Source organism: Nothoprocta perdicaria, unplaced genomic scaffold, assembly GCF_003342845.1.
Source record: "Nothoprocta perdicaria isolate Ctin4 unplaced genomic scaffold, notPer1 scaffold_9, whole genome shotgun sequence".
NCBI lineage: Eukaryota > Metazoa > Chordata > Aves > Tinamiformes > Tinamidae > Nothoprocta > Nothoprocta perdicaria.
This window is the reverse complement of record NW_020456198.1, coordinates 8108245-8136012: the sequence shown is the minus strand read 5'-3', so window position 1 is coordinate 8136012 and position 27768 is coordinate 8108245. Positions and strand designations below refer to the sequence as shown.

At 39.9% G+C, this 27768-nt stretch overlaps 1 protein-coding gene across 1 annotated transcript in view; it reads right to left on the bottom strand.

The window, feature by feature from the left end:
* EEFSEC (eukaryotic elongation factor, selenocysteine-tRNA specific) overlaps positions 1 to 27768 on the bottom strand; it is a 103520-nt gene that overhangs the window by 49282 nt on the left and 26470 nt on the right. The window contains exons 3-5 of the mRNA XM_026052564.1: positions 27559 to 27655; positions 24755 to 24919; positions 767 to 1405 (exon numbers count right to left, since the gene is read on the bottom strand). Of these exons, the coding sequence (XP_025908349.1) occupies positions 767 to 1405; positions 24755 to 24919; positions 27559 to 27655 (901 nt within the window). The remainder of the gene's footprint in view (positions 1 to 766; positions 1406 to 24754; positions 24920 to 27558; positions 27656 to 27768) is intronic.

Here is a 27768-nt window from a genome sequence, read left to right as displayed (position 1 = left end):
TATTCCATCACTGGATATCCGAATTAAGTTTTACTCCAGACACTAACTCTTGTATTTTCCCAACACATGAGGTGTGGAAAGCACTTACACTATCCCAGATTATCACCTGTGCAACATGGAAATAACACACACTAAACAAGTGCCCAAGTTCATCACGTTACAGCTTAATCTCTCCAAGGCATCTTGCAGGAAATTCTTCTTTCTGCCTTTAAATTTTAATTATGGAGGTTTTTATTTAATCAAATGTGAAAACACAGGTACAAATAACAAATACTTAATAAAGTAAATATAAACCAACAGCATTCTTTATGTTATTTAATCTGTTATTACCTTCTGTTTGTTTTACGCAGCCTTTACATTTTCAGTTTCCAATGTACTGTAGAGTAGCTGTGCTAGGCAAGTCAGTAGAAAGCTGGAGCTTATGTTGACCAGGAATGGTACAGAGGAGCCACTTATGAAGGTAATCAAACTAGTCTGAGTTTGCAGGTGGCAAAGAGTGGCTACACCAAAGACACCAAACACAGATACCAAAACAGCTAATGAGAACAACAGTGAATTACTTAGCATGACCGAGCTGAACAGACTAGTCACTCTTAAATAACCATTCCTGACTTTGCAAGCAGACAACATGTAACATATTAGGCATACACACAAGAAAAATGCATATAAGTATTCTGGAATATAACATAGTGCAAATGCTGTAGCACAACGTACACGTTACGGCAGCACCAACATTTCTATGTACAACACTAAAAAGACAGCTTACCCTTTCCACTTGTCCCTCCTTGTGCTTCAGCTTGTACACCTTCAGCTTCGGAAGAAATGTCTCCGCATAGTTCTTGTCTTCCATACCTTGGAGCAGAACCCCATGGAATGCCAGTCTGCAGGTATTTGCATGAATATCTGTATCCAGTTTGGAGCCGATCACTAGGCAGAGTTCAGGGCAAGTGACTGGTTTTTCAAACTCCAGCAGAGCCCACTGTTGCTTTGGCAGCTGGACCTCGGACTGGTCATTCTCTTTATCCTCCTCTGAAGTCTTCGAGTCCTTGGACAAGTACGCCTCTTGGTAAAGATAATCTTTTTCAAAATTAAAAACATCTTCTTGAATTTCTTCATCAAAGTCAGCAGGGGCTGGACTGAAAAACATCACTCTCCCCATGACTGTTTCATGACCAACTGTGATGTGAAACTTCGCCTTTGTCTGAAGAGCTCCTCGAAAATACTGGATTTTCTTCAGGGAAATGATGGCAGCGTGGATAGTGTGAAGTGATTCTGGGGTGCAAATCAGACCTCGCTCTAACAGCTTGGGATCAAACTGGGTCACACAGATACCTACTCTGTCACCCTGCATAGCATAAGTCACCGGGGTATGGAACATCTGCATAGACTTGACTTTCTTTGTTACCTATGGACAAAAGACCAAGAAAGAAAATGAAACAAAATTAATTGCACATGAATTAAAAGCACCAAGGGACACTCAACACCCTGCCCTCTTAAAAGGAAACTAGCCCTTTCTAGAGGAGTTGAAAACTAGCAGACTGAGAAATCACTCCTATCACTTAAAATTAACACAGGTTTGAACCCTTTACCTTGTTGTATCTCTGTTCATGATTACTATGACCACAATTACTTTGATATTTGCATCACCTGTGCTGCAACTCCCACAGGCAACCTGCAAACCAACAGCTATACCCATACCAAAGAACATCCTATTTGATCTACTCTTCTTAAGCACTGGAACCATATGTTAAATAGGACAACATCAATCCACAGAAACTCATGACTATTCCCCTACTCCTTCTATGGATTTTTTTCATTCACTTCTTTTGGGTCAATTTAACTGTAAAAAGTCCAACATCGAAAAATTTACTTTATTATTATATAGCAGTGAACCCAAATTACCATTTGTAAACTACCACTGCAGAAAGAGTAATAGAAGCATCTAAGTGGAAATAACCTACGAAACTCTGTATATTAAAAAAAAGTTCTCAAACTTTTCCTGCAAAGATTTACACATTCTTTAAATATAAGGCTAGTATCACTGCCACTAAAACTATTTCATATCTTATGATGACTGTAGGAAACACAGGGCAGCATCCCTCCTTTAAACATAACATTTAACTCTTCCTAGATGCTTTGAAAGTGGAAAAAGAAGGCGGTTGGCATTAATAGCTATGCTGTTGTATTTCAAAAAGTTCTCAAGCAGAAGAAAAATCAAACAAGCTTTTCAAATCAAATAAGCTGTTCACTCTTTGACTGAACTCTCTACATTAGATGCTAAGCGTTTAATAGGGAAATGATGGTTTTTGCCAAGAATAAAATAATCCTCTCCTAAATACATACTGAAGTTCCTGGAAAAGACTCATTACTACATAAAAGTTACACCAAGCATTTATTACAGAAGGGCTGAAACCTCAAAACGCAGAACCAAAACCAAACTCTCCATGGGAATCTCCATTCCAGAGATCATTTCCTTGCTAAGTCTTTATGACTATACAATGAATTATACCTTCAACATGGATAGGGGGGAAAAAAATCCCACTATCTGTATCATTTTTTTTTCTCCTTTCTGCTCTCTCCCTTTTCTTAGTATCAATTCCACAGCTATCAGGAAGTTAATGCCAAGTGCTACTGTGCTATTCTCCACATTCATGCTTTTAGTACTTTACTCATATTTATCCTTTACAAGCAAGAGAAAACAAGGAAAAAGAAAATCCACCAGATACAAGCTCCTGGAAAATAGCAAAAATTATAAAATGTAAAAACATCCCCAACATAAAAATGGAACTGAAAATTGCATTAAAAAATCTGCACAGTTTTCTACTCTGAACAGAGCCAAAATGCAGGGGCTTTTTTTTTTTTTTTTTTAAATTTGAATATACAAACATTTAGGTTTGTAATATCCTCTTTTTAAGAGCTTCTCACCTAGAGGGTTAAATCAAAATATTAGACGAAAACCTTTGCCAGTCTTTTTTTTTTTTTAATACACATTCATCTTAAGTTTTGAAGAAGTCAGAGTGGTTTTACATCAAAATATTGACTGCCTTCTTCCACATTTCTCAGCATTAAACTACTTCAATAAGAAGATAAAATTCTAAAATGCCACTGTCCGCAACAGACACATGCTATAATTGTGGCTGGAATTTGAATTTATTGTCAATGAACAAGCTTTTGTTATTGATTTGGATATTAGGAAACAAAGAAAACAAAAGCCAAGCAGTCAGCAGGGAAATCCTCCCCTCTGTACCCCCCCAGGCTGGGCTTTGCTCCCACAGCCCTAGGGGAGGAGGTCGGGGCTGGCGCATGGCAGCCTCCTGCTCTTCGGCTGCTCCACCATGGGGCTTCAGGGACGTCCCTGGTCCTACCACAGCCTCTGCCCTGTAGAGGTGTCTCCCGCGCCCCATTTTCATGCCCCAACCTGCACCTTCGCACACAGCTCCTCCTGTACCTTCTAACATGGCTCCTCCTGCTCCTTCTCCCTCAGCTCCTCCTTGTGCCTTCCCTTGTCCTTTCCTTTTCTCCTCCTCACACCCACACCTCTCCTCCACACCAACCACAACCCCCTCTCAAGGTATCTGAGCACTGCGGTACCAGGTGTCTTATGACCAGCTACAGTTTGGGTGGGGGTAGCTGGAACCAGCTGCAACCGGTTAGAACCAGCTGCAACCGGCTGTGACGGGCCCAGGGCAGTTCACAAGCTCCTGTACCTCATGCAACCCAAACCCCACTCTTTGCAGCCAGCACAACCTCCTGCACCTGGGACAGGCTCTCAACTGGCCCCAAAAAAAGCATTTTTGCAGCCTCCTTAGTAATTTTTGCTGCTAGTGCCATGTTAAGTCTCTAACACAAGTCCAGGAGAAGTCTAGGATACTGTGTAATTCCCTCCTGGAAAACGGCTTCCTAATGCCCAAGCCTGTTCCAGTGTTGGAGTCAACTGGAAAAGCATTCACGTGCTGCACAGTGTATTATTAACCCACCACAAGCTCTGTTCCAAGAGGCCAATAAGGCAGGAAAATTAATATGGGAATAATAACAATAACAACAATAATAAAAAAGACTTTATTGCATGAAACAGCAGAGGTAAACAGAAAACTTAGATTGCACTATAAAGACTACAAACCAAAATTAGAGAGTTGCTCGCATTTTGCTTTCTAACTATGGCACAGGCAAGTTGACTATATCTCATCATATAAATCCAGAGCCATGCGCTGAAATCTTACATCATTTACAATGGGATTTGCTTTATTTTATTTTTAATGTGGATAATCGCATTAGTGTTCCTAAAGCATTATGTAAAGGTCTGTAAAAGAGGGTGAGAAGGAAGATGCCTGGGAGATGCACATGTGTTCAAATGCAGATTAAAAAAAAAAATGCAAAGCAGAAATTAAAAGCACCCAAACAGTTCAGCCCTTGAGATAAACAAATGTATTCAATATAAGAAGAGAACCTGTTATTTGAAGACCAAAGGAAAAGACCACTAAGATTTTCAAAGCAATTTGGGACAGACTAATAGAAAACAGGATACAGAAATTGTCCACTAATGACTTTTTCCCCTGATATGTCAGAGCTTCTTTTCCTTTATTTATCCAACTTCCATTAAGTTATCAGCCATGTGCCATTGCTCATAGCTATCGTTCAGATAAGAACCTAGCCATCCTGCTGCCTCCCAGTGCTCCAAGAACATCTTTCTGATACAAGAGATAGAGCAACATACTTTTCCTGTAATGCTCATGAGAAATTGCAAGTTAGAATAAATAATTATTAATAATCCATTAGAGGGAAATGGATTATAAATGCAGTATTTATAAAAGTATTATATGTGTTGGGAAAAAAAGAAGCACCTCATATTTCAACTACAGAGGACTTCTAAAACGTCTGAGAGTCCAACTGCAGGAGCTACATCTTTAAACTTGCATCTGAAAAGGAACAGTAAATATTAAATAAAGAAAGCATGGTTTCCTGAGGTTTAAAAAGACAAGAACAAGCTTGACTGAACCAGCATGCAAACCGGGAAAGAAGTGTGCAAGGCACAGGCTACCTACATATATCTCAGTACGAGAAACACCACCTTAATGCCATGCAGTACAACCGTCTGCCTGCAGCGGAAGCGCAGGAGCAAACCAAGGCCCAACTGCATCAAAGAGCATCCATTATTTGTTGCTTTTGAAAAGAAGAGGCTTCCTCCCCACTGTGCTATTACAATTCCAAATAAGACATCTCATTTTCCAATTTCTACTACTTCTTGGTGGTCTCGGGGTATCAAGCTACATTGTCAGAAATACAACCATTTGCCATGAAGACTATGGCAATTTTTATTTTTCAGTCATCCTTTGTGTAAGTTCATGTACTGATATTAGGTAAAGCTCAAATTGAAGCATAAAACAGTACTTAACATTTAAACAAATTGTTTTATGAGTCCTCTAAAACAAGAGCATGCCAAGTTCTCTTTTACAAATGAGGAATGGCCATTTAGAAGCAAGGCTGAGTCCCACAGGCGCGCATGACATTTTACCAAAGGCAACAAAGCCTACCTGATCAAAAGCGTCAAGGGACACGTAGGCAGCGAAAGCAAAGAGAGAAGCAAGGAGCGTTCGGAACTCATGAGTTGAGTTCCTGACCCTACTCCATCCACAAAACGAGTTCCTATTTGAAAAAGATAAGGAATATATATGTTGATATTTTTCCTTCTCTGAGCCTTTGGGGATCACATATCACAATGAAATTAGGAGTTCCACAGGTGTTCAATCAGCAATGCCAGAAAAGCACAAAGCCAAGACAAAACAGGAGGTGCCAACAGTATGTCCTTAAACAGCAATTACCTGATGCAAGGCTTGTCTCTGTACGCAAATGTGACAAGCCATCTGTTTCGATTGTCCACGGCAAGATGGTAGTTAGGACCGACTACAAGTGGGAGAAACCTGAAACAGCCAGAAAACACTCTGGAATATCTCTAAAACCTGTTGTTGACCATGTCCTCACTTTGTGTCCAGATAGGAAAGTCATAGAGCATCTGGAGGAAATATTTCAAATATTTTAGCTTACTCTTTTCAGATAATTCTTCAGCTCAGTCTTAAACTAAAATTTTTGAGGGCATCACTGTATGGTCCCTGTGGTGCTGATCTAATCCCACACCCATGCTATCAAATTTTTAGGTTACTCTTCCTTCTTGATAAAATATTGCACAGACTGAATAGCCTACACTGCAACAAGGGAATAAAACAACGTAAAAGGGGTTACTAAAATCCCCTGAATTCCTTTCACAGCCACTAAAGTGGCTATGCACTCGGTAAATAAAAAAGGTCACTGATTTTATTCTCATACTGCGCTGCTTTAATGCCATAATTTCAACTACATATAAGCTATATTCACACACATTCACAAATCAAAAATTAGCAAGTATTAAAATTTTGCATATAATGTTTAGTGACCTTTTCTGCACATCCATTCTCCTGTACACTTTAAACGTGTAACTTCACAAACCTTTTCAACAAAACCTGCTCCATTCCATGCACAGGCTGAATGCATCTTAGTGAACAAGATACTATATTTACCTTATTTTCATAACTGAACTGCCATTAATCATATACTCTACACCATCAAATCTCTTTCCTGTACTGTGCATATGCTTTCTTACTGCAATATTTTGCTATTTACTAGAGTTCAGCAATCTGTGCCACCCTTCAGATACGAGACGGCATTAACCCTCAATTCCAGTGGGGAAGGAAGGAAGCAGACAGACTTCCATGCAGGAATCCTTTCATCTCAAAAGGAGTCGGATCCAAGTTTTAGGTAACTGAACAAGACATCCTAAGGTGTCTTGTGACCTTAACTCTAAGTGGCAGCATTTGTACTGTCCCTCTGTTCAAAAAATAAGACACACATTTAATGCCAATGTTACTGGCCATTAATAACAAGGAACTAGGCAGTCTCAGGCCCATAGCAGAACTATGATGTGGACTAAGTTTACCATTTACATACCAAGTAAACTCACTGCAGATTTTCAAAAATACTTTTCAAATGAAAATTCCAAAAGGAAATCAAAATCAATGCAAAGATAGGTTAAGAAAAGCTCTCCAGAATGCTGTTCTTCCACAAATGAATTGCCTTTTTCTTTTTTTAATGGATTTTGGTTTAGAACAATAATAATACTTTTATCTGAAGACTTCAAAGTCACACACAAAAGAATATATCACAGTAAACATAGGGTTGAAGGTTTTATAGAAAAATTTCTACTGGGAATTTTTCCCTTCTTCTTTAAAAGAATTTTGTTTACTACCAGTCTTTGAAAAGCATAAAAGGGGGGAACTATAGGCTAAAGAAGTAAAACTTTTACATGTAAGGAACATTTGGAGCTTTGTGAGAAGGCTGGTTTTGGTAGAATGTGTGACATGTAGCCCTACGTGAGTAATATTATATCTCAAATAAAAATCAGCCCATGAATATACATAATCCAAAAGGTAATTCTCCCAATCTCTGAAATGTAATGGAGCCACTCTAGATCACTGAGGCATGAATATTTACTGTATTCAGGCTTTACTGCTCTCGATCTGGGTTCAATTTTGCAAATTAAAATGAAGGCTCTGTGGATAGAGAGATTAAAGAAGAGCATCCCAAAGCCTGCCTGTTTCCTTGGTGTGGTAGCAGTGATCTGGTTACCCTTCTGTTAGGTTATTTCTTTTTACTTAATGGAGTAGGTCAAAAGCAATTGAGAGTGGAAAGAGGGAGGTCAGTATTAGGTCATAACCTTGGAGTTAAAGGCTCACGAAGGAAAACAAACACAAAGTGAACAGAAAGCTGCATTTAAAAATAAAATCTGTAATGAAAAATAATATTTTCAGGTCTGTTCACTTCTGTTTTGACAAGCCAAGGGAAAAAAATAAGAACTAACTTCTTATGCTGTTTTCTTTTCCATGAACAAAATTCTCCTGTCCTTTCTCTAAAATAAGCCCTTATTAATGAAAGTCATGATATACACTCAATGAAACAAAAGTGACTAATAAGTATAAAGAAATCAGGTAGGATTTATTAGTTGTGGCAAATGTTAACAGCAATCGTGGTGATTTGCATACCTATATATTCTAGAAGATACTTGGACTTAAACTCCAACAGCAGTCCAGTGCAATGCAGCATCAAACAAGCAAACAACTATGTCCACCAGTACAAATCATGACACGGTTGCTACTCCTAGTGAATTCTTTGTTCTAATTATAATCAAAACAAAGGCCACCTCCGCGGTGAGAGGAGAAGGAAAAAGGCACAAGTAACTTTTCAGACTTGAGTACCTTCCGCAATAATCCTTTTCATTTTATGAAATTAAGAACAATGGGTATACCAAATCTTATAACTTTTCCTTGAGGTAGGATTTAAATGTTAAATTTTACACAATTGGACTGCAATGTCTAATCCAAGCCAGCACCAGTGTTTAGGATTAGACAAGTGAATTTGTATCCTGTGCATTGTACAATATTCTCAAAATCTCAGCAGCTGAGTCTAAAGAAAGAACAAATGAATTTATCCCTACCACCTTGACAAATAATGCTAGGCTATTAAAGGAACAAAGCAGTATAAAGTTCGATAGAGCAAAAGCAATTCCAGCACACAGATGCTTGGTAGCAAAGTCAGGTTTATAATGATGATTTGGATACATTTACTCACGTGCAAGTGAGCGAAGAAGGGTGAAGGGCAAAAGGAAGCAGGAAAAAAAGGGGTAAAGATGAAGAAATTGCACCTTATGAAGTTGGAAATAACAAAGTTAGAATATAATGGTCAGCTGCTAGCAGAAACAGCAGTTACCATAGAGAGCTGCCATACGGTATCTTATGAAATAAGAAATTCACACTTTTTTTTTTTTTTTTATATATATATATATATAGTGTATTTGCATACTTCTACAAAGATTCCATTTTTTTTTTTTTTTTTTTTTTTTTTTTTTTTTTTTGCCTCTGAGCTACATCCTGGTACCAAAGGGTTACTGTGCTTTGAAAACCTTCACCAAGGGCCTTACTAAACATTTAATATTTTTCTTTCTGCTTTCTTAAAGGCCCCAGATGTGCTCTTGCAGATCAAAAGAGACCAACTTATAAAGCTAAACGAAATCAAGGGCTTTTGTTCCGAGGCATCGTTGCTGAACTAATTATTCCTGGATGTTGTTTAATGAAATAGTGGTGCCATATATTAAAACAGTTAACAGGATGAGTTGTATGAGTTATAGGAAAGGTCTGATCTGGGATTATAAATTTAAGTTTTTCTTCAAAGGAGATGAAACAAACTACTCAGAACTCCCCAGTAGTTTCTGTCACTGGAGGACTGAAATAAAGGAACCCAAAATGTATGAAAGCTGAAATATTATTCTACATATTTACTCTTCCCTGGATGATGAAGAACTGAAGATGGGGGAGTTCAAAAATCTCCCAAGATTCTTTCACATGAAGGAAATGAAGGTCTTGGCCATCCTGTCTATTCCCCGAGTGTTATAAAGCACAAGTTAAAATAAACACAGGTAAAGTCTTATGAGAAGCTTTATTTTAGACATATCTAAAGAAAAACAAGAAATAGTTCTCATCTTAACGCATTGCAAGCAAGTACCCGGTTGATAAGCACTTCTATTAACGGGGCTTGGAAAGGGAGAAGGAGTGTCCCAACATCAAGTTATTAGCCGAATTCGATCTTAGGCACAATTCTGCAGTCTCCAGCCACAACATTTTTGGTAAAACACTTAGTTAACTCTATGTTTACGTTACTGAGAAACAAAAGGCACTAGAGATCCCTAAGGACCTCTCGGGATAGGAAGGGAGTTTTTGCAGAACCAATGGCTCCTATGCAGCAGACAATAAACACTTCACTTCCCTACTGATAGCCTCTTCTGTGTTTGGATTTTACAGCCTGACACCAGCCAGCCCAACACTTGACACCTAATTAACAGACCGAGGAGCTGGAGGTCCATATATTGATCACACTAAATGGGATTAGTGTGAAATAAAAAGTTCAAAGGGTCTTGACCAAACCTCACCACAGCCAGCTGTGACAGCTGCTCTGAATTTGGGTATGCGGTGCCCCCCACTTTTATTAAGAGAGGTCTGGCACACAGGAATACGCAGTAGCCTGTGAGATCACGAGGGTTCACCTAACAATGTCAGGCTCTGTAACTGTAGTGACTGATTGAGGGAAAAAATCCTCTTGCTTGTTTGCATAGGTCTTTTTGATTAACTCATGAAAAGGGGCTCCCACCTCTGCTACAGCAAGCGATTGCAAGAGAAGCAGAGTTGGGACTTCTTGGACTCTCAAGGATTTGTTAACTTGCTATGGAAGAGCTGTCCAATTTGATAGGGAAAAAAAAAGAAAAAACAAACAACAAAAAAAAAGAAAAAACAAAGAACAGGATTTGATTGTAAAAGAAGTAATTCCTGATGAGGGCTGCAAAGCCTACAAGATATATTCTGACAGTGATAGCCAAGAGCTATACTCAAATGAAAGATTTCCAAACTCTTTTAACACATTTTTATTCGCCTAAACTGCTCAGCTGTCATCAGATGAATAAATATTTCTACACCTTCCCCTGCTCTTGTATATTTAGTGACACACCTACTTACATAATTTTCAAACTTTCACCAAGATCCAAACCAATTACAACTTCCATCAATGTATTCCAGGATTTTTAAGCACTTATACAAATTAATTTCTGAGTTAACCACAGGTACATCCTTTTCCAGTATCAGGAATCACAGACACCTGTAACAGAAATGCAGGCCATGCAAAACACATTGCAATTCAGTAATCAAACACATTCTGCAGAGAATTTTCTAGTACTAATACTGCTGAATTATGGTGGATTCACAACAGGATCCTCCCAGATAATTTGATGTTACCAGAATATGCAGCATAAACTATAAGCAAAATTCATTTTTTTGTGTGTATGTTTAATTTATGTATTGTTTTGGTTGCTAATTTAAAAGATGTTCCCAGAAAGGTGAAGGAAGATCTGCTCTAGGTGTTTACACACCTACAGTAAGTAAACAGTCCTCACTTAGGAGGAAGAGGAGGAAAAGAGTCCACAATTTATAAAGCATTTTAATTGATTATGGTTTTTCTAAAAGGAAACTACACGTGGCCCACGAAGCAAGTTAAAAATCTGTTCCCCAAGGTACAATATGTGTATGAGTAACACAGAAGGTGCCACTACAGCCCCCTTGCAAAAATACTTGGCAACGTATTGCCAAGCACAGGAGCTTGGAAAGGTGTGGAGAACAACGTGAAGCCCATGAGCGGGTGAACACGAGTACTGTAACACATCTCACATGCCACAGCACAATCTCCTAGTGCTTTACGCAGCACCATGACATTACAAATACCACTTTTCTTCTTCTCTCCCTTTTCCACCTATGCATATTTTTTCTGCACCTTTCGAGACGTCTTTTCAGAATCTTTTCTCTCTTATCCTACAAGGTTTCCTGTTTATCCCCTATCCTATCACAGGTGCCATGGCCTTCGCTGAAATGGCCTTCGCTGAAATGGCCATCTGAGATGTTAAACTTTTGCCTTACTTGCACACTCCAAACTTTTAAGGCTGCTGCTGTGACTCCTCAACAGTCTGCAGGGCCAAAACCTTTGCTTAATGCATAATGTGCAGGCCACAAGAAACACAAAGTTCACTGGATCCAGTCTAAAAGTAATGCAAATCCAGTCTATCCACCAATGCAGAAATGCAAAAATCTTTTCTTTACTTGGTATATTCTTTAGGGTTTTTTTTTTAAATTTTAAAACAGATCTCTTGCAGTATTCCTTCACGATCAGATTTCCTCGTTTGCAGGTTTTTCCACTGTAACTATTAAGTCTCCATAGTCACCATTCTCTAAAATACTAGACTGGATTGTGAATGTTTAAATAGTGCAAAACTGTATCACCTCTTTCCCTCTTGATATATTATTAAACATGCTGTAATTGTATGTACCTTTCCAATTTAAAATGATTAAGAAATGCCTGAGGACAAAAAAGCCACACACTACGGAGGCAGCCATCCTGAGAAAAACTGTACAAAATTCAGAAGCGCCTAGTCAGGTTTATTCACCGCTAAGACTAGGATAGATATAAAAGGTCACAAAAGCATTTTTAAGTGTGATATAAGCAAAATCTCACAAGAAGTTTGCAACTTTGAATACACCAACTAGTTGCTGCAGCTTTTCATAGTGTCTTCTCTACGTAGCCACTACTTCGGTGGCCACCATATCTACCAACTGTTCTTCATTAGCCAAAACATTCTCTCCAAAACCAAAACAGCACTTGCTCTAATCTTTCAGAGCAGTATTACACAGAGGAGATCTGTGTTTATCTCTGTGGAAATCAGCGCTAGACTGGACTGCATATCCAGAAGTTGCTTTTAAATTCTGAAAAGAAAAGAAGTGGCTCCCTATGTCACAAGTTTGCATCGTCTCTGATCTCAAATGCATTACCATTCTGTTGCACTGAACACGAACACAGAAGATACCCATCCTAGTGAGATTTCAAAATGCCGTTACTTGCATTTTTAGGAGACAAGAGCAAGATATAATTTGAGGAGCACCCTGCAGTCCTATGTTTTATGGTACAACTTCAAGATTGGAAAAAAAATATATTGCAAGTGACTGGATACTTTAGGGAGGAAAATGGAAATGCTTGCAGTAAGTTAGGAGTGAATCTGAAACTAAGTAGTATTTATATCATTCAAAAGAATAAGGCACAGTTAGAAATTCTTGCTATTACAGTCAATACTGATTAGAGAAGTCAGCAAGCTGGTACAACTGGTTGAAGTTTTATCGCTGTTTCTGAACAGGACGAGTGTCGGAAATGATAATTTCAGCTTAGATGAGTTCAGATAAAGAAACAAATAGGGAAAGCTTTTAACTAGGCCACCAAGCAATGCTTGCAAAGCCACTGTAAGTAGGTGCTTGCTCCAAAGTCCAGAGACCCAACTTCAAGCATCATCAAAATTAAGGTGAACAAAACCAGAGTACATGCATTACCTAAACATACTTATAAACCAATTTATACTCCAAGGATAAATGGATACATCTCAGATTTTCACAGAATTTGATTTTTAGGAGCCATAGTCTTAAAAATGAAATTTAGCAGTTGTAATTACAACAGCTGCCATTAGGCACATAAATTTTCAATTTCGATCTTTACTGAAAGACAAAAGAAGATGCACTGGAATAGTCTCTGTTCTGTCCAAACCATCAATATTTAAATATTTAAATAATACATTTTATAACTATGGTAGGCAATTATCCCTCCTTGCTGCAAAAGGTAGATGCATTTATTTATTTATTTATTTAAAATGTTAATGTAGCATTAATTGCATACTGCTTGCAAAGCATTTTACCCTCTTATTTTTCAGAGCCTAAAAGGACGGTAACGTTCAATAAAAGCACAGGACAACCTGTTACAGCATGAAATCTGACCCACGTGAGGCAAAGGCCAATTTTAGTTGTTTGAGAGGAAAAAGACAAAACTTGGTATCTTACACCAACCATGCAGTAACAAAAATGAGGTTGTAATGAATTCCAATCTAACCGTCAAGAGAGGATTCCAATTACTGCACTCATAGGAGAAATGAAAATATTGACAGAGCATAATATCATTTTTCTGATAAAGTGGTGATGAAGGCTTCAGAAAAGACTCACAAAGATAGAAATCTGCAAAGAAAATCAGGTTCCAACTCTGATTTTGCTCTCTAGACTTGTTAGACAGCCAGTGTGTGAAGGGGTGAGCACATGCAGTAGGAAATAGGGAAGCCAGAATGAGCGTTAGCCCCAGGCTTCAATAGCCTTGCTATTACAAATTTCACTGGAAGGGCTATTAGTTAAACTGTGTGGGTTTTGTGGTTTAATATACAGTCAAGCACAAGTAATTTTTCTACAAGTCTTTGGCTCCATCTGCTGACTTTAATATTAAAAATAATTGATGAAGTTGAGCAAATTCAAGCTTTTGTAAAACACTTCTTGTTTTGTTTTCCTTAAGCCCTCTACATTTTTGTACATGCAGTTCGAAGGGAATAGCTAAACACTTCAAGTGTGAACCTAACAATATTGTCAGGGAAAAAAGATCTTGATGCAGCAATGGAGCAGCTCCGAGGAGAGGGCACCTCAATGAGCTTGGGCTCTATAGGACATAAATGAATCTTACACCTTGAAGATTGGCTGGAGGAGAAGCTAAGCACCAAATTAAGCCGTAACGACAACTGAACAGAACCTGAACCAGGCCCTAAAGCTCGGCCTTTATCACACAGTTGTGAAAGAAAATCTTCTTTATAACTTTACAGAAATACATTGCAGATATGGCAGTATCACAGACATTTCTTTTGAAACTATTAAATGTTTATAGTCCACTATTCACAGCTCACAGTGAAGCCAAGGAATCTAGTACAACTGCCACTGCTTTTTAAAAATTGAGATAAAACAAATTAATTCACGTTCTGAACAAAGGTTCCCAAGAAATGCTATCACGACACGAAACATTAAGAAAATACACAAACACTTTTTACAGGGATATATTCCAATAGAGATATAAACTCAATAGATTCAAATGTATGTTTATGCAAAGCTTCACTTAAGAGAAAGTTATCATCATCTGATTTGAGACGGAGAATCACTTTTATATTAAACACAATATAATGACATTTAAACATAAACACAGGCTCCTTTAAATGCAATTTTCCATATATAGGAAAATAGCAAGAAAACACAAATGCACATTTTAAGTAACTGCATAGTTAAAAAAATTTGATCACATCTCTCTGTTCTGTCCGTTCAAGTCCATCTAAATCTTGACATTAGTAAAACGCACCAGTGTAAGAAACTGTAGCACAATGACACTGAACAAATGAAAGGATTAAAACTTCCCTGCACAACAGAAGAAATCCTGTCCAGAGAGAGCACTGCAAATAAAACAATAAGCAATAATGCAATATTTGATTGGTGAATTTGAACTCACTACACCAGCCACCTATCATTATGGATTCAAAAGCAACACTATACACTGCCCACTATACATTGTGATGTCTAATGGCATGTTTTTACAACTGTTTGTAATGTATAAGTTAAACTGCCCAAGTCTCTCTTGTGAATCACACTGTAATCACAAAACTCTGCCTAAATGTTACCTGTCCTTTTATTTTCCAGTTTAAGTCTGATGTCAAAAAGATTTTTTAATATCTCTTTTCCCATATATGAATTTTCAAGATATCTCACCAATATGAAATAGTTTAACTTCATTTCACCTTGACCAAACGAGAATTAAAGTCATCTTCAACTCGAATCATCAAAAACGAACTGGAGAAAAAGTAGATCATGCTCCTGCATTTTTAAAATCTACACTCAAACAGGAAGCTTGTTAAAATCAAGAAATTAAATAGAACCAAGAAATTAAATAGAACCACATCTTCTCATTCTTATTTATGTTTTTACTACAAAATTAAAATTATAAGTATTTATAGTTTCTTCACAGTATCATCTCTCATCAGACAAAAAATGGGTGAGCTCCTAAATCAACTTGCACAAAGGTCTCAGTTTTAAGTCAATTTAAGCACATATTTAAAGAAGCATTAGTTACAGAGACTCTTTTTAACTACAGTTCCCGAAGTGTGAAACATTTATTCTTGATTATTTATTCATTAGAGGAAAAAGAAAAAAGCCAACTGTGTCTCATGGCGCCTGCTTTCACGCTAATTTTTATACCCGTGGAGACCCCGGGAGTCGGCAGCTTTCTGTTCACTCAGCTGCAAAAGAAAATCTGCATCTGCCTTTATATCAGGCTCATCACAACACTGTCTGGACAGCTTACATAATTAGATTATTCCAGCAGATACTGTAAACACTGACTCTACTATTTTTTTTTTTTCAGTCATAGAAGTGCACTCATTATAACACAGTATTTCAGTAACATCCTGGTGAAGCAATGCATTTCACATTTATTTTGGGCAATATGAGTTAGCAATGCATGTTATTGTCTCAGGCAACTCAAGCAGACTCAGGTGATGAGCTGGAACTAAAAATATTTAAAGAATAAAATCAATTCTCTGTAGTTTTCACAGTAACAGCATAATTAAATTTAAGGGGTTTGTAAATGTGGGTGGGCAAGGGTATCAAACACGGTACAAAGCATGAAATCCAGAGGACTTCCCGTGGTGTTTTAAACAATATTCCCTGGAGGTAGCATTCCGGTGACAGCCTAATTTTAGATCAGTGCTTGGCACCTACTCACTAGTCTATACTATTCCTTCCTCTAGTCAAATCTAGAAGTTTATCTTCAACAGTCGTGGTCAAGTAAGGTTAATTAGGGTTTTCAATACTCAGATTCTGCTTTTTTTTTTTGCCAGTGTCCAAATGTGAGACCTTTGTGACATACAGAGCACGGCTTGGTGAGCGCAGCGCTCGCAGAGCTGCTCTGCTTCTGCTCCAACCATGAATTGTACCGCACATGCATGAGCAAGGAAGAACAAAAAGGGACATTCCCTTCCTTCATCCTAGTTGCTGAAATCTTGCCAAAGCCTCCAGCACTGGGACTTAAATATTTAAAACATGATAGTTACTCATTGCCCTAACGAAGTCTACGCATACTAAAGTTACATTCACAGCAGGAATGCAATGTGAAAGCTATGTTTACCATCCAGGAGGTTACCTTTCCAATTACTATTCAAGCGTTCCAACAAGGTTCCTGTTCAAACTGTATGGGTACATGCATGTGGGTCTGTTTTCAATTGAACTGAATCAAGAACAATTCTACCTGATAAATTAAAAGAAATAAAAATAAAAAAAGTTAATGACCTGGCAGCAGTAACGCTTAAGCAAACAACTTTTGCAAACACAAAACAGCCATCCTTTGCTTCAAAAAGTTACCATAAAATCTAAACAAGAGGCATTTGGATAGAAGTTTGTGATTACTACAGCAATATCCATTAACTTGGCTTCAAACTCATCTTGGATGCCAGGGTCTCCATAGTCAGGAAGACAACACTTGACCATGGGAGCAGTGACTGGTTACACACACTGATTAGTGTTCCCACATTAGGTGGATCCCGGGCTCTGTTTAACAAGAAGTGCAAGACTTGAGTTAACCGTGTGAAATCAGTAGTTTATGTAACCTGTAGAGGTGGCACTGAAGCCTGCTTACCCATCGTCAGCAAGTACCCTCTAAAGGACAGCAGTATTCAGTGTCATCAGGTATAGTATTCAGTGTTCATGAGGTCTTTTCCTCTGCAACCATTTGTCTCCTCAGACCTGCTGGAGCTACAGCTGATGGAAATGAGCTCAAAAAAGCCATTTCAAGGTTTCTTCTTGACTTCTTCCCATTTCAGACACCTAAGCTTTTAAGCTAAGATGCACAGGAATGTGTCTCTGCACAGCTGGCTTGTTACTTAAGATGTCAACAACAAATGATGAGACATAGGATGGAGGGAAAAGTTACTTCAAACTACAGTGAAAGTGGGAAAGATCAGTCACCTCCAAAAAAAACAAGTGTCAAGACCGGAAAATAAACTGGAGATAGAGTGAGATGGGCAGAGTGAAAATAAGGACAGATGAAGGAAGCTTAAGTAATAAAGATTAGCTACTAAGCTGGGATACTTAGCTATAGCTTGTTTTTGTTTTCTTTGGGCGAAACCTGTGGATCTCTTTATCCTTAAGCATCCTTAGCACTGAAGCTGACTCGCTAGCACGACATGCAGGAACCTATTTCCATTCCTCCAACCGCAGCCCTTAGTATTTGGATACTGAACTTCGCTGGCAAACCCAGCAATGCCGTCTGCTTAAGAGTGCCCGAAGAGCTTCAGCCCCCAGAGCCGCTGGGACAGCGCGACACCAGCTGAGCAGGAGGACCCATGGAAGCCCCCTGGAAGCCCCACGTGCCAGCAGCCCTTGCCGTGAGGCTGCTGCTGCCATGAGCTAGTGAGGAAGCTGCCCATGTCCCTGAGCGTAGCAAAGGCCCTAGTGAAACCACAGCACCCAGAGCAGCCACTGAAGATCCCTATGTTCACTCTTCAACTCAATTTCTTCCCTGCCTTGTATTTCTGTACAGTTTTTTTTCTGGCTTTTCTAACGGTTCTCATGAGACAAATATCTACTGAAATCTGGACGGAAGCGTAATTTGATTTATCTAAGAAAGAAAATCAAGCACTGTATCAAAAGGAAACATCAGGTTCATCTTGTACAATGTAATTTCATTTCCTCAGATAATGAAGTTGAGATGATTATTTTGAACCCCACTAAACAGGGCTCCAGTTCTTCAAGAGCTCAAAGCAGTAACAGTTCTCTGCAGCAAAGCTCTAATGGCAAAATTACCTGTGTGGCAGCAGCAGCACCAAAGATGTCCTTCAAAAATGTCTCATGCAACTAGCTAGTGTGTCACGTCACCTGGAACAACCCACACAGTACCATGGGATAACTGTACAAAAGAAAATTTGTCTTGGAGAACAGTACAGGTTCTGGCAATGCTGCCAATGTGTGCCCATTGTGTGCCCAAAAAAAGTCATTTAAAGACACCCTAAATGGACAGAAGCACTGATGCACAAGTCTCTCCTTTTCAGATCCACGAGAAGCTTGCATACTTTTTGGATGATTTTTCTAATGCATTAGAAGGCTCCATCCGAGCTAGCAAGAAGCATAGTATACACCTAGACCCCTAGGAAAAACTGCAACTGAATTTTAGTATTTGAAGAGTTAATTCACCAGCACTGACCAGGACACTTCTCTGCCCACAGAGATCATGTTAGACACACGAGTTCCGAAAACACATGCATGGTTTGGATTAGCACCGCTCAGATTGGCTGCTCTCCCCCTGGCTTCCCTCCCTTCTGCCTTGACCCAACAGAAAAATGAATTGTAATAAATGCACGATATGCATTCAGCTTCCTTTCTATTATATCTTATCCCTGGTCCTCAATAAAATAAACGTTAACACAAAGCCCAGGTCTTGCTCCCTGTTTTACTGCACCTGCACACTGCTTAACAAATACTGCTACCAATAGGAACCATAGCACTCGTGTAGTTGGCGGTGACAGAATTACAACATGCACATCTCCTCCTGAACCTTTAAATCCAAAATTAACTAGGAATATTTCTTACAAACTTAAAAATAGATTGCAATCCTTCAGTGTCTTTATTTTTGAAAGAGTGAACAAAAAGAGAAATTAAAAACAACAGTAAAAAGCTACATAAATATACATAAAAATGAAAGAACTGATCTTTATAAGAGCTCAGCATCTGCTACTCCTATTCTCTTATGAGACCCAGCCAAAAAGATTTGCGAAGTTTTTATTGCCAGATCTAAATTTCATTCCACAGGCACTGGATCAAGTCTTTAATCCTTTACTTAACCACAAAGAGCTCTGCTGAGGAGTATAATACTTCCAAAATAACTGATGGTATCCTAAATGTAGAAAGCAGTACTTTCCAGCATGAGCCAAATCCTGTATGTTTTACTTTTAAGTAAACGCCACAGCTGACGCTGTAGGATTCACACTGATATTTTCTAGGAAAGTAGAAAAATCTCCAAAAAAACAAATCCATGCTTTAGAAGTGGCAGACAGTTTAGAGAAACAATTCAACACTGGTACTGAATTAAACTGCATGTATAACATTATTTATATACGCTTAATTTATTGACTTAGGACCTTACATTCTTATATTTCATTACCCACAGATTTTAATATGTATTATGAACTGCATTCTTACCAAGCACCAATTTTATCTGATACATTTCCTTAATTCAGTTCCCACCATCCCAGATTTTCTGAACTGCTCTTCTGCATGGTGCTACGGTGAAAAGCGGCTGAAATGCATCAGAACAGCTGCATGCTCACACAATAAGTTATTATCAAGATTCTAAGGAAAATGGAAGGTGAAAATTGCAGTATTTTTAACCATCACAGGAATTATATAGGAGAGCAGCCTTCCCAAAATATTAGTGTGACAAAACAACTATTTGAAAGTGGTTCTTAGCTTCCCATCAAATTATTTGACATGATTGTTATCACAGCAACAACGTTCTATTCTGTGACTACACCTTTTTTTCCATCATACTTCAAGGGCGGGCAGCACAACAGACTTCACAAGCAAGTTGTGCTCCAGGTGGGCTGGGCTTCCTCCCCAGCAGATATATCTAGCAATTTAAAGGGTATTTCTATCATTGTCAGACAAGGAAGAAAAAATAAAGCTTGGAAAAAAGACTCCAAAACAGCACTCAAATGCATTCAGAATAATTCAGTAATTGCTCTACTAATTGCAACACAAAAGGCAGTCAAGTTAACCTGTTAGAGGGAGTACTCTATGGGGGTCAGCAAAATAAAAACAAAAGTAATAAAAAATACTTAAGAGATTCCACCATTACATTTTGCATACAAATATATTGTCTTCATGGTGTAATTCAGTGGGTTTTGATCCTACATGTTTTCTGAGATTTACACAGGAATATTTTCACTGACAAGACGTGAATAGTGCAAGTCTAAATCTTTAAAATACCTTTAAATACCTTGCAACTAGTTCTTGCTGCATTTATATACTAAAGCTCACTAATTAGAGGTCTCAGGATGTCAGAAAGCAGAGGTGCTCATGTGGGCAAAGGCAAATGCATGTTGCAATTCAAATTATGACAGTGGTTTGAAGAGAACACTCTTGTAAATACTATTTGGGTTATTGTGTCAGGCAGTGGAGGTTTCATTTTGTGGTTTAAATCAAGAATAGCTACAATACATCTGCCAGAAACCAGACCAAGGTTATCTAACCAACAAAGCAGCTTATAAAAGGTCTCTTATCATACGCTCAAGGTACATGATTCTATAAAGCTTCTCAAAGTATCATGCTTACAAAATGGCACTTCTCACGGGTTCAGAAAGTCAATATAATTGGACAGGAAATAGGCCTTTGACAAGTCAGAATCCACAACGGGTTAAAACAGACACTCTTTTCCTAGGAGACTTCAGCAGAACAGAAGCAGGTTTCTCACGTTTTTCATACTTGATGTCTCTGGTGACCTCTTAAAAGTAGATCAAATTACTGAAACACCTTGATGACTATGAGCAGCACTGCATAAATACAAATTTTTGAGACTGAAAAGCTCAGTATTAATAGCAGCAATTGTCCACTGCAAGCCACAGGGATAATGAAGGATGCTCTTGCTATTAACATTCCTCTCCTCCTTCAATGGGAACAGCTCAACCACACCAAGGAGATGAAAACATGTCCCAAGAGGCTGCTCCCACCTGTGATCCAGTGAGTGGATGTACGTGCCCATTATTTGTTTGTACTGAATTATATCGGATGCATTATTCAAATCCAGTACACAGTGGGGGAAAATAAAGAGATCCCCAGCAGGTAAACATCAACATAACCATTTATCAATAACACAGCTAGTCAACCTTCAAAGCACTCCTGGACATCTGATAAAATGCAGTACAAAATGCCATCATACTCTGCTCTTACATTGGCTCCAAGGGAGAGCTTAACATCCACCATCCATTCAGCTTGCATCAACTTGCTGTAATTCTCTTCAATAATTCCATAAAACAGAACACATACTATACACCCATATACACTACTATACTTTCACAACTCTGAAAAAGAGGAAGTGATTAATATGAACTAGTTTGGGAAATTTTGCCCAATTCCAAACATACTGAACAGGAACATGTCCATTTTACTCAATCTGGCAGCATTTCCAGTGTGCCTGCAATGGTGCAATTTAAGGCTGCAGTGACTAACACTGGCCAGAACTGATGAAGATTGCACATCCCACCACATTTTGCATTAGCTTTCACACTTATTTTTGTTTTTATGGAGGCAAAAAGTGGTAATAACAAAAAGTTATTTTTGTTTTTTTTTTTGCCTGTTCTGCTTAGGCCTTCTAAGCAGCTGCTGCTCACAAGCTGCTGTCATTCTTCTCATCTGTATACACAAGGTAGAAATACTTTTGCCCTACAGAAAATAAATAATGTTGTAAAAAGGCATAATTGGGCACTAGAATTTTCAAAAATCATGCCCACTAAAATATACTTAGATAAATATTTTGAAACAATTAGGGGCCAAATCCATCCAATAAAACAAATCTCTAGTACAAGAAATAAAAATAAATCAAATCTCATCTATTCAGCTTCAGAAACTTTTAGAAAGCAAAAGTAAAAATGTCACATAGGCTGTTATAAACTGTAGCACTGCAGAGACTGAAAGTCCAGCAGAGTAATCCTAAAGGACAATCAGAATTCTGCCAACACTATGTTTTTGCTGCAGAAATCCTAGGTTCACGCTCTTCAAGGTGGATTTCAAGTCCTAGTGAACAAATGGTACTAACTCAATTGGATCGTGCGCTGTTTGCTGTGTCAGAGCTTTTTGCCAAACATATATATAATTTTTCTTTTTGCTATATGGATAATCAACCCCAGATGGCAATTTACATAGGCAACAGCATAAAGGAATCCACGCTCTGCTGGTGCTCTCAGCCTCAATCAGAGCAAGCACGGGCGTTTGAGAATGTCACTGTTTATTTTTAATTGCTGTGTCCCTCCTTTGTGCAGGTTCAAGCGGTCAAAGACGTCGCAGTCCATTAGCACAACTGGAAAGTGATGCCACTTCATTTGGCGAGAGAGTTCCTCAAATTTAAAAAGCAGCTGGTTTGCAATGTCCCTAAATGCCCAGTGGGCACCAGCTGTCAATCTCAGTTACCACGGGGTCAGGGCAAAGAAAGGTCAGAGGGAGTCATAAACCACAGCGTGTTGTGAAATGTGCTTCCTCCGCTCCCTTGTAGGCCTGAGAAAGGCCTGACCTTGCGTGGGTGCCGCGGGCTGGCTCCATGCAACGCGAGCAGGGGCAGAGCACAACACACAACTCGAACCTCGCAAGTCGCTTCCTCTCGCTGGCCAACTGGCTTCCCTACCTGTGCGACAGGAGCCCTCACAAGCTGCTCCGGCCGTAACACCCAGCAAAGATCTTCACCAGTACTGCCCCACCCAGATGTGCCTCTTACAAACTGGTATGAAGATGAATCCATTAATACTTACTGAAAATAAATTGAAACTTTGAGGGAAGCGGTTAATGCCATTAATGCCGAGTGATCTGGCTCCTCTTCATCACTGCTCTGCTTGTCTGCTACTCGCCTTTTACCTCCTTGCTCCCTGGAGGTAGCAGGGGTAGAAGCATTGGCTTTTTTTAAGTACCTCTGAAAGTATCTTAAATGTGTTTTTGTTTTTTAAGTCTCTCCTACCGTGCTCTTGAATGTCCTCTTGCAATAGGCAAGTTTGTGACGTTCTTGTCTGATCCTCAGAGAATGGACTGCAGTTCCTAGATGTATTTCTCCAACACATTCTTGGACGCTACATGACGAGCTAATCAGTCCCTTCTACACAGTGTGGTTACGCATTCCTCCTCTGAAAGGAATAATTACCTGCCTGTCTCTCCCCCAACTCCTGGAGCCCAAAGCAACAGGAAATTTGACCAGCAAGGGGAAAGGAGCTGCCTTGGCTGTGCAAGGCCCCTTGGTCCGCAGGCATCACTCACTGCCCCGCACTCCTAATCACTTGTCTCTCCTTGGAGCCCTCCTGCCGCCGGGTCCCAGACAGCAAGCAGGAAACAAAGGGAAAGGGACGGGAATCTGACAAGGGCAAAGCAGGGGAGGCTGCTGCAGTCCTAGCTAATGCTAGTGCCTGCAGAAATGCAAGGCAGGGCTCCCAGAACAGGCTGCATGTGCGAGCAGGGCAGGGAAAACAGCCATCATGCGGTGTGTGCCATGCAGATTATTTTTAGCAAAAGGTAATCGTGATAAATACCACAGTGCCGGACAGCCCAGAAGGGTCTGAGGCTGACCTAAAACTGTCAGTTACCAGCACAACGCTCCAGCTGAGATCAGTGCCTCACTTGGTTGTTCACCTGCCCATGAGGTACAAGCAAAGGTAGGGATGCAGCATGCCCACTTAGTGAAAGAAATAAGATCCTTTTAACAACAGCTTTTAAGGATAGTAAAGGCCTGGAAAGGTCCTATCCAACCACACACTCAAGTCTTGGCTCATTCAGGGCAAATAATAGAAGGGAAAGTCAGTGCAGCCTAAAACCAGCACCTGTGAAATAGACTTTGCTCATTTCAAATAGCAGGTAGCTTGATGTCTTTCAAGAAATAATACATTCTAAGGAAATAAAACAGTAGCAATTCAAAGGCCATTGAAAAGCCTCTCAGCTTTCTACATGCTCTCTAAAGCACCAGACTGCAGCAAGCCACAGGCTGCATCCCCGCAGCACTCTCTGAACCTGCTGACATCAATTAAACACCCAGCACACAAAGGCAATGTGCATCAAGCCCGTCCCTACCCTCCTCCTGGCACTTCCTCAGCTTCCAGCCACCTCTGGAAGGCTTCGCAGCTAGGGGCTTTTGCAAGCTGCCTCGCCACAGTACAACATCTAAAATGCAAGTAACCTCCCCAAAATGCTGTTCAGGCGGTGGGCATGTCCCATCCTGGAAACGTGTCCACGTTGCTTTCTTGAAGTTGAAGATGTAACACGCTAAGCTAAACCAGCTTCCTAGCCTCTTCATCCAACTGAATTGAGCAGGTAACTTTATCAGCTGCCTCATTTAAAAATCTCAGTGTTTCTCTCTGTTATAAGCTCGGTTTATAGCAGAATAACAGGAAAACAAAGACACTGAAAATAACTGAATATATTCAGAGCGGTAGAGAACACTCCCCTCTTTGTTGAGTGTCTCTTTCTGTCAGGAAAACTGGGGGAGGAAGCAAAAATGAGAGACTCACCTTCAGGGCAGGAATCTCCACATTGTCACCAAGGCTAACAGAGCCAGAAAGAATAGTCCCTGTCATCACGGTGCCTTGACCCTTGATAGAGAAGCAGTGGTCGACTGCCATAAGGAAGTGTCCCGAGGGGTCTCTTGATGGCAGGTAAGCCTGAGACTTGAGGACCTGCAAAAAGATAAAAGCAGCACCATGCCTGGGTGAAAAGTCCTGACAGCCACAAAGCAAGAAGAAGGCAAGCAGATGATTGATTCAACAAGCTCCCTGTTTTACTGATTCCAGGCATCTCCCAGCGAGCTTGGGACACCCCAATGTCAAACTAGCTGCCCGCTCCACAGCGGAGATGCGCGCTTAACCGCGGCAGCACTTCCATTTTCTGCCGCGGAGAGATTGGGTGCTGCACATTCAGCTTGATTAGCAAAACTGCCTCGGCGATAAAGCTCCTGCCAAGCTCCATCTAAGCACTGCAGCAAAGCAAAAACTCCCCTGCCCTTCCCCTCTACTGCTTTTTTACCCTCTTCCAAAAAGCGGATTTTTACAGCGTATTTTGCTACTTCAGCTTCTCTGATTTTGTGGGAACAAACTTGCAAACAGCCAAATTTTGCTTCAGATTTATGTTAACTTTTTTTTGGAGGATCAAGTCACTAAGGGAAATAGCTATATAAGAAGCATTTTCTAGAAACAAAAATCCAGGTTTAAGATTTGCATTTTCTTGAAAAATCTTTTGTTTCTCAGTTACGTACCCAACAATGATTAAGAAGAACTGGTTCATCCCTTGTCTCAAATCATCTTTGATCCCTATGGCTGTTATAACCTCAGCATATATACCTGGCACTGCCTTTAATATATGATTTTAAGGTCATGAACAACAGGTGAAGCCTACGTTGCACTGGCAGAACGATGGGGAGAGAGAGTCTCCTCAAGGACAGAGAGGATAAAACTCTGAAGCTCTTGCCAGCTCTTCTACTATTAAGTCTCAGAGTTGATAAACAGCTGCAATATGGACATTTCCTTGGAGGTTTTTAGGCAAAATAAATCTATCTGGGCCTTGGCAAGAGCAAAACTAAAGGCCCACTTGTCTCCACCTCTCTGATGTTCTGGGAGCAGCCTGGCAGACCAGGTCACATCCCAGTGCTCCAGCTCAGCTCGCAAGGGCCTGCAAGGCCAGTGTGAAATTCAGTGCTTGGAAGTGACGGGGAAACTCCTGTCTTTGTGCAAGCCAGGCTGCTCTTGCTCCAGGCAACACATCTCTAGATCTTATAATTTGTGCTGTGCCCTAACTTTAGCAATTCACAGGTATTTATGCAACAACCAGACTGGACCTTGACAAAGCTACAAAAAATAATGCTGTTGTTTTAGGGCTGCTTTCCACTGCTTGCAAGCAGCTGTGACGTATACTGAGGGAAAGATAATTTTCCCTAATGCTTATTCACAGAAAGGATGACAAGTCTAGTAGAAGCTATAAAGGCCACCCACCTCAAGCCGTAACTCTCAATGTTCTGCCCTCCACAGTGTAAGCTTTTCACTGTATAACATACCACATCATTTAGTTTTCTGGAAAACTGAGAATTTGTTCTTATGGGAGAAGTCAACATTGGTAGAACTAAGAATACTGGGAAAGCATCAGTTTGCTATACCTGTTCATGTAGGCTCTGATATACCCATAATTACACAGCTGTTTTCTCCCCGCCAGGCCCTACCCCATTTAGGGCCCAGGCTGAACCAGGACCGTGCTTCTCACCTCTTGCAGGGGGACAAACCTTGCAATGAGCAAGGCTAAGCAGGCCAAGAGAAAGTTGCTTGCATGGGGAAGGCACATGGTGCTGCTGTAAGGAATGGATTCTGCATTTGCCTGCACCAGAGCTCCTGTGGAGTGTTTCTGTCTTAAAAATGAAGCTTCCCACAAGCCATCCCTGCACGTATTCCTCAGACTGTCCAAGCAGGAACTGCAGAACCTGAGAACAGAAGTGCTAAGCGCTCTCAATGTGATCCAAATGGGCAGGTTCTGTAACCTGAACACGTTAAGTACTGTATATAAGCATGTCCTGAAGGAGTTTGTTTCCTTAAATTTGGCATCAAAAATTAGTGAACACACTGGACTTTGTGCCTCAGCTTTCCAATCTAAACGCGGGATAAAAGTCACCTCTACATTTCATACTGGTGGTTCAGCAGTAAGTTAACGGTTTGCCAAGCGCTCAAGACCACAGTGATGAGTGCCAAGGAAAAGTCCAAGAGGAAATTAATCATTCTGAATGCAGGGCAGTATTTGAATGGAGCCATAAGGCCACACACTGAATAATGAGAGTAAAAAAAAAAAAAAAAGTACCGACTACCTGCTCATTAGTTGAGCCCTATCCATCCTATGCAAGGGATGAGGCCAGATTTATCCAGAACAAAGACTCATGCACTTGAGCACACGAAGGAGACAGACTCAGATGTGGAACTTGAGTGCCTGACTTCCTAACGTTAGTTTTCTTAAATTCTGGGGGTAATTAAAAAAAAAGAACACTCATCATAATTTGGCAGAAATTTAAGGCTACTTTAATTCACTATATTTAGTAATCCCTAACAACTTTAAAACACATTTCAGTACGAGTGACAGCTGTTTCTTGAGATGCAGCTGTTTAAAGGCACTGAAACCAAGCTATTAGAAAAGTACCTTTTTGGGACCCCCCGAAAGAATTAGGTCCCTTAAAACTCAAACATTAATGCGTGAATTCCTTAGCATTAGATAACAGCATGGCATACCCAATGACTTCCCAAGTTTGAGCATATTTTATGGCATTATTATGTTCTTCAACAAGTACCTCAATTAATTCAGAAACACCTATTGGAGTCTCAGACTCTGGGGCTTCCGGTCCACCAGGCTTTGCTGCAACAGCAACAATAGGACATCCACAGAACCTGAAAGACAGAAAGACTCCCACTGTTAGACCACAAGTTTCCTACCGGGCAAATGCAAAGTACTTCCAGGCTCATCTGACAATAAACATAAGGAAACTGCCTTTAATTCCTAT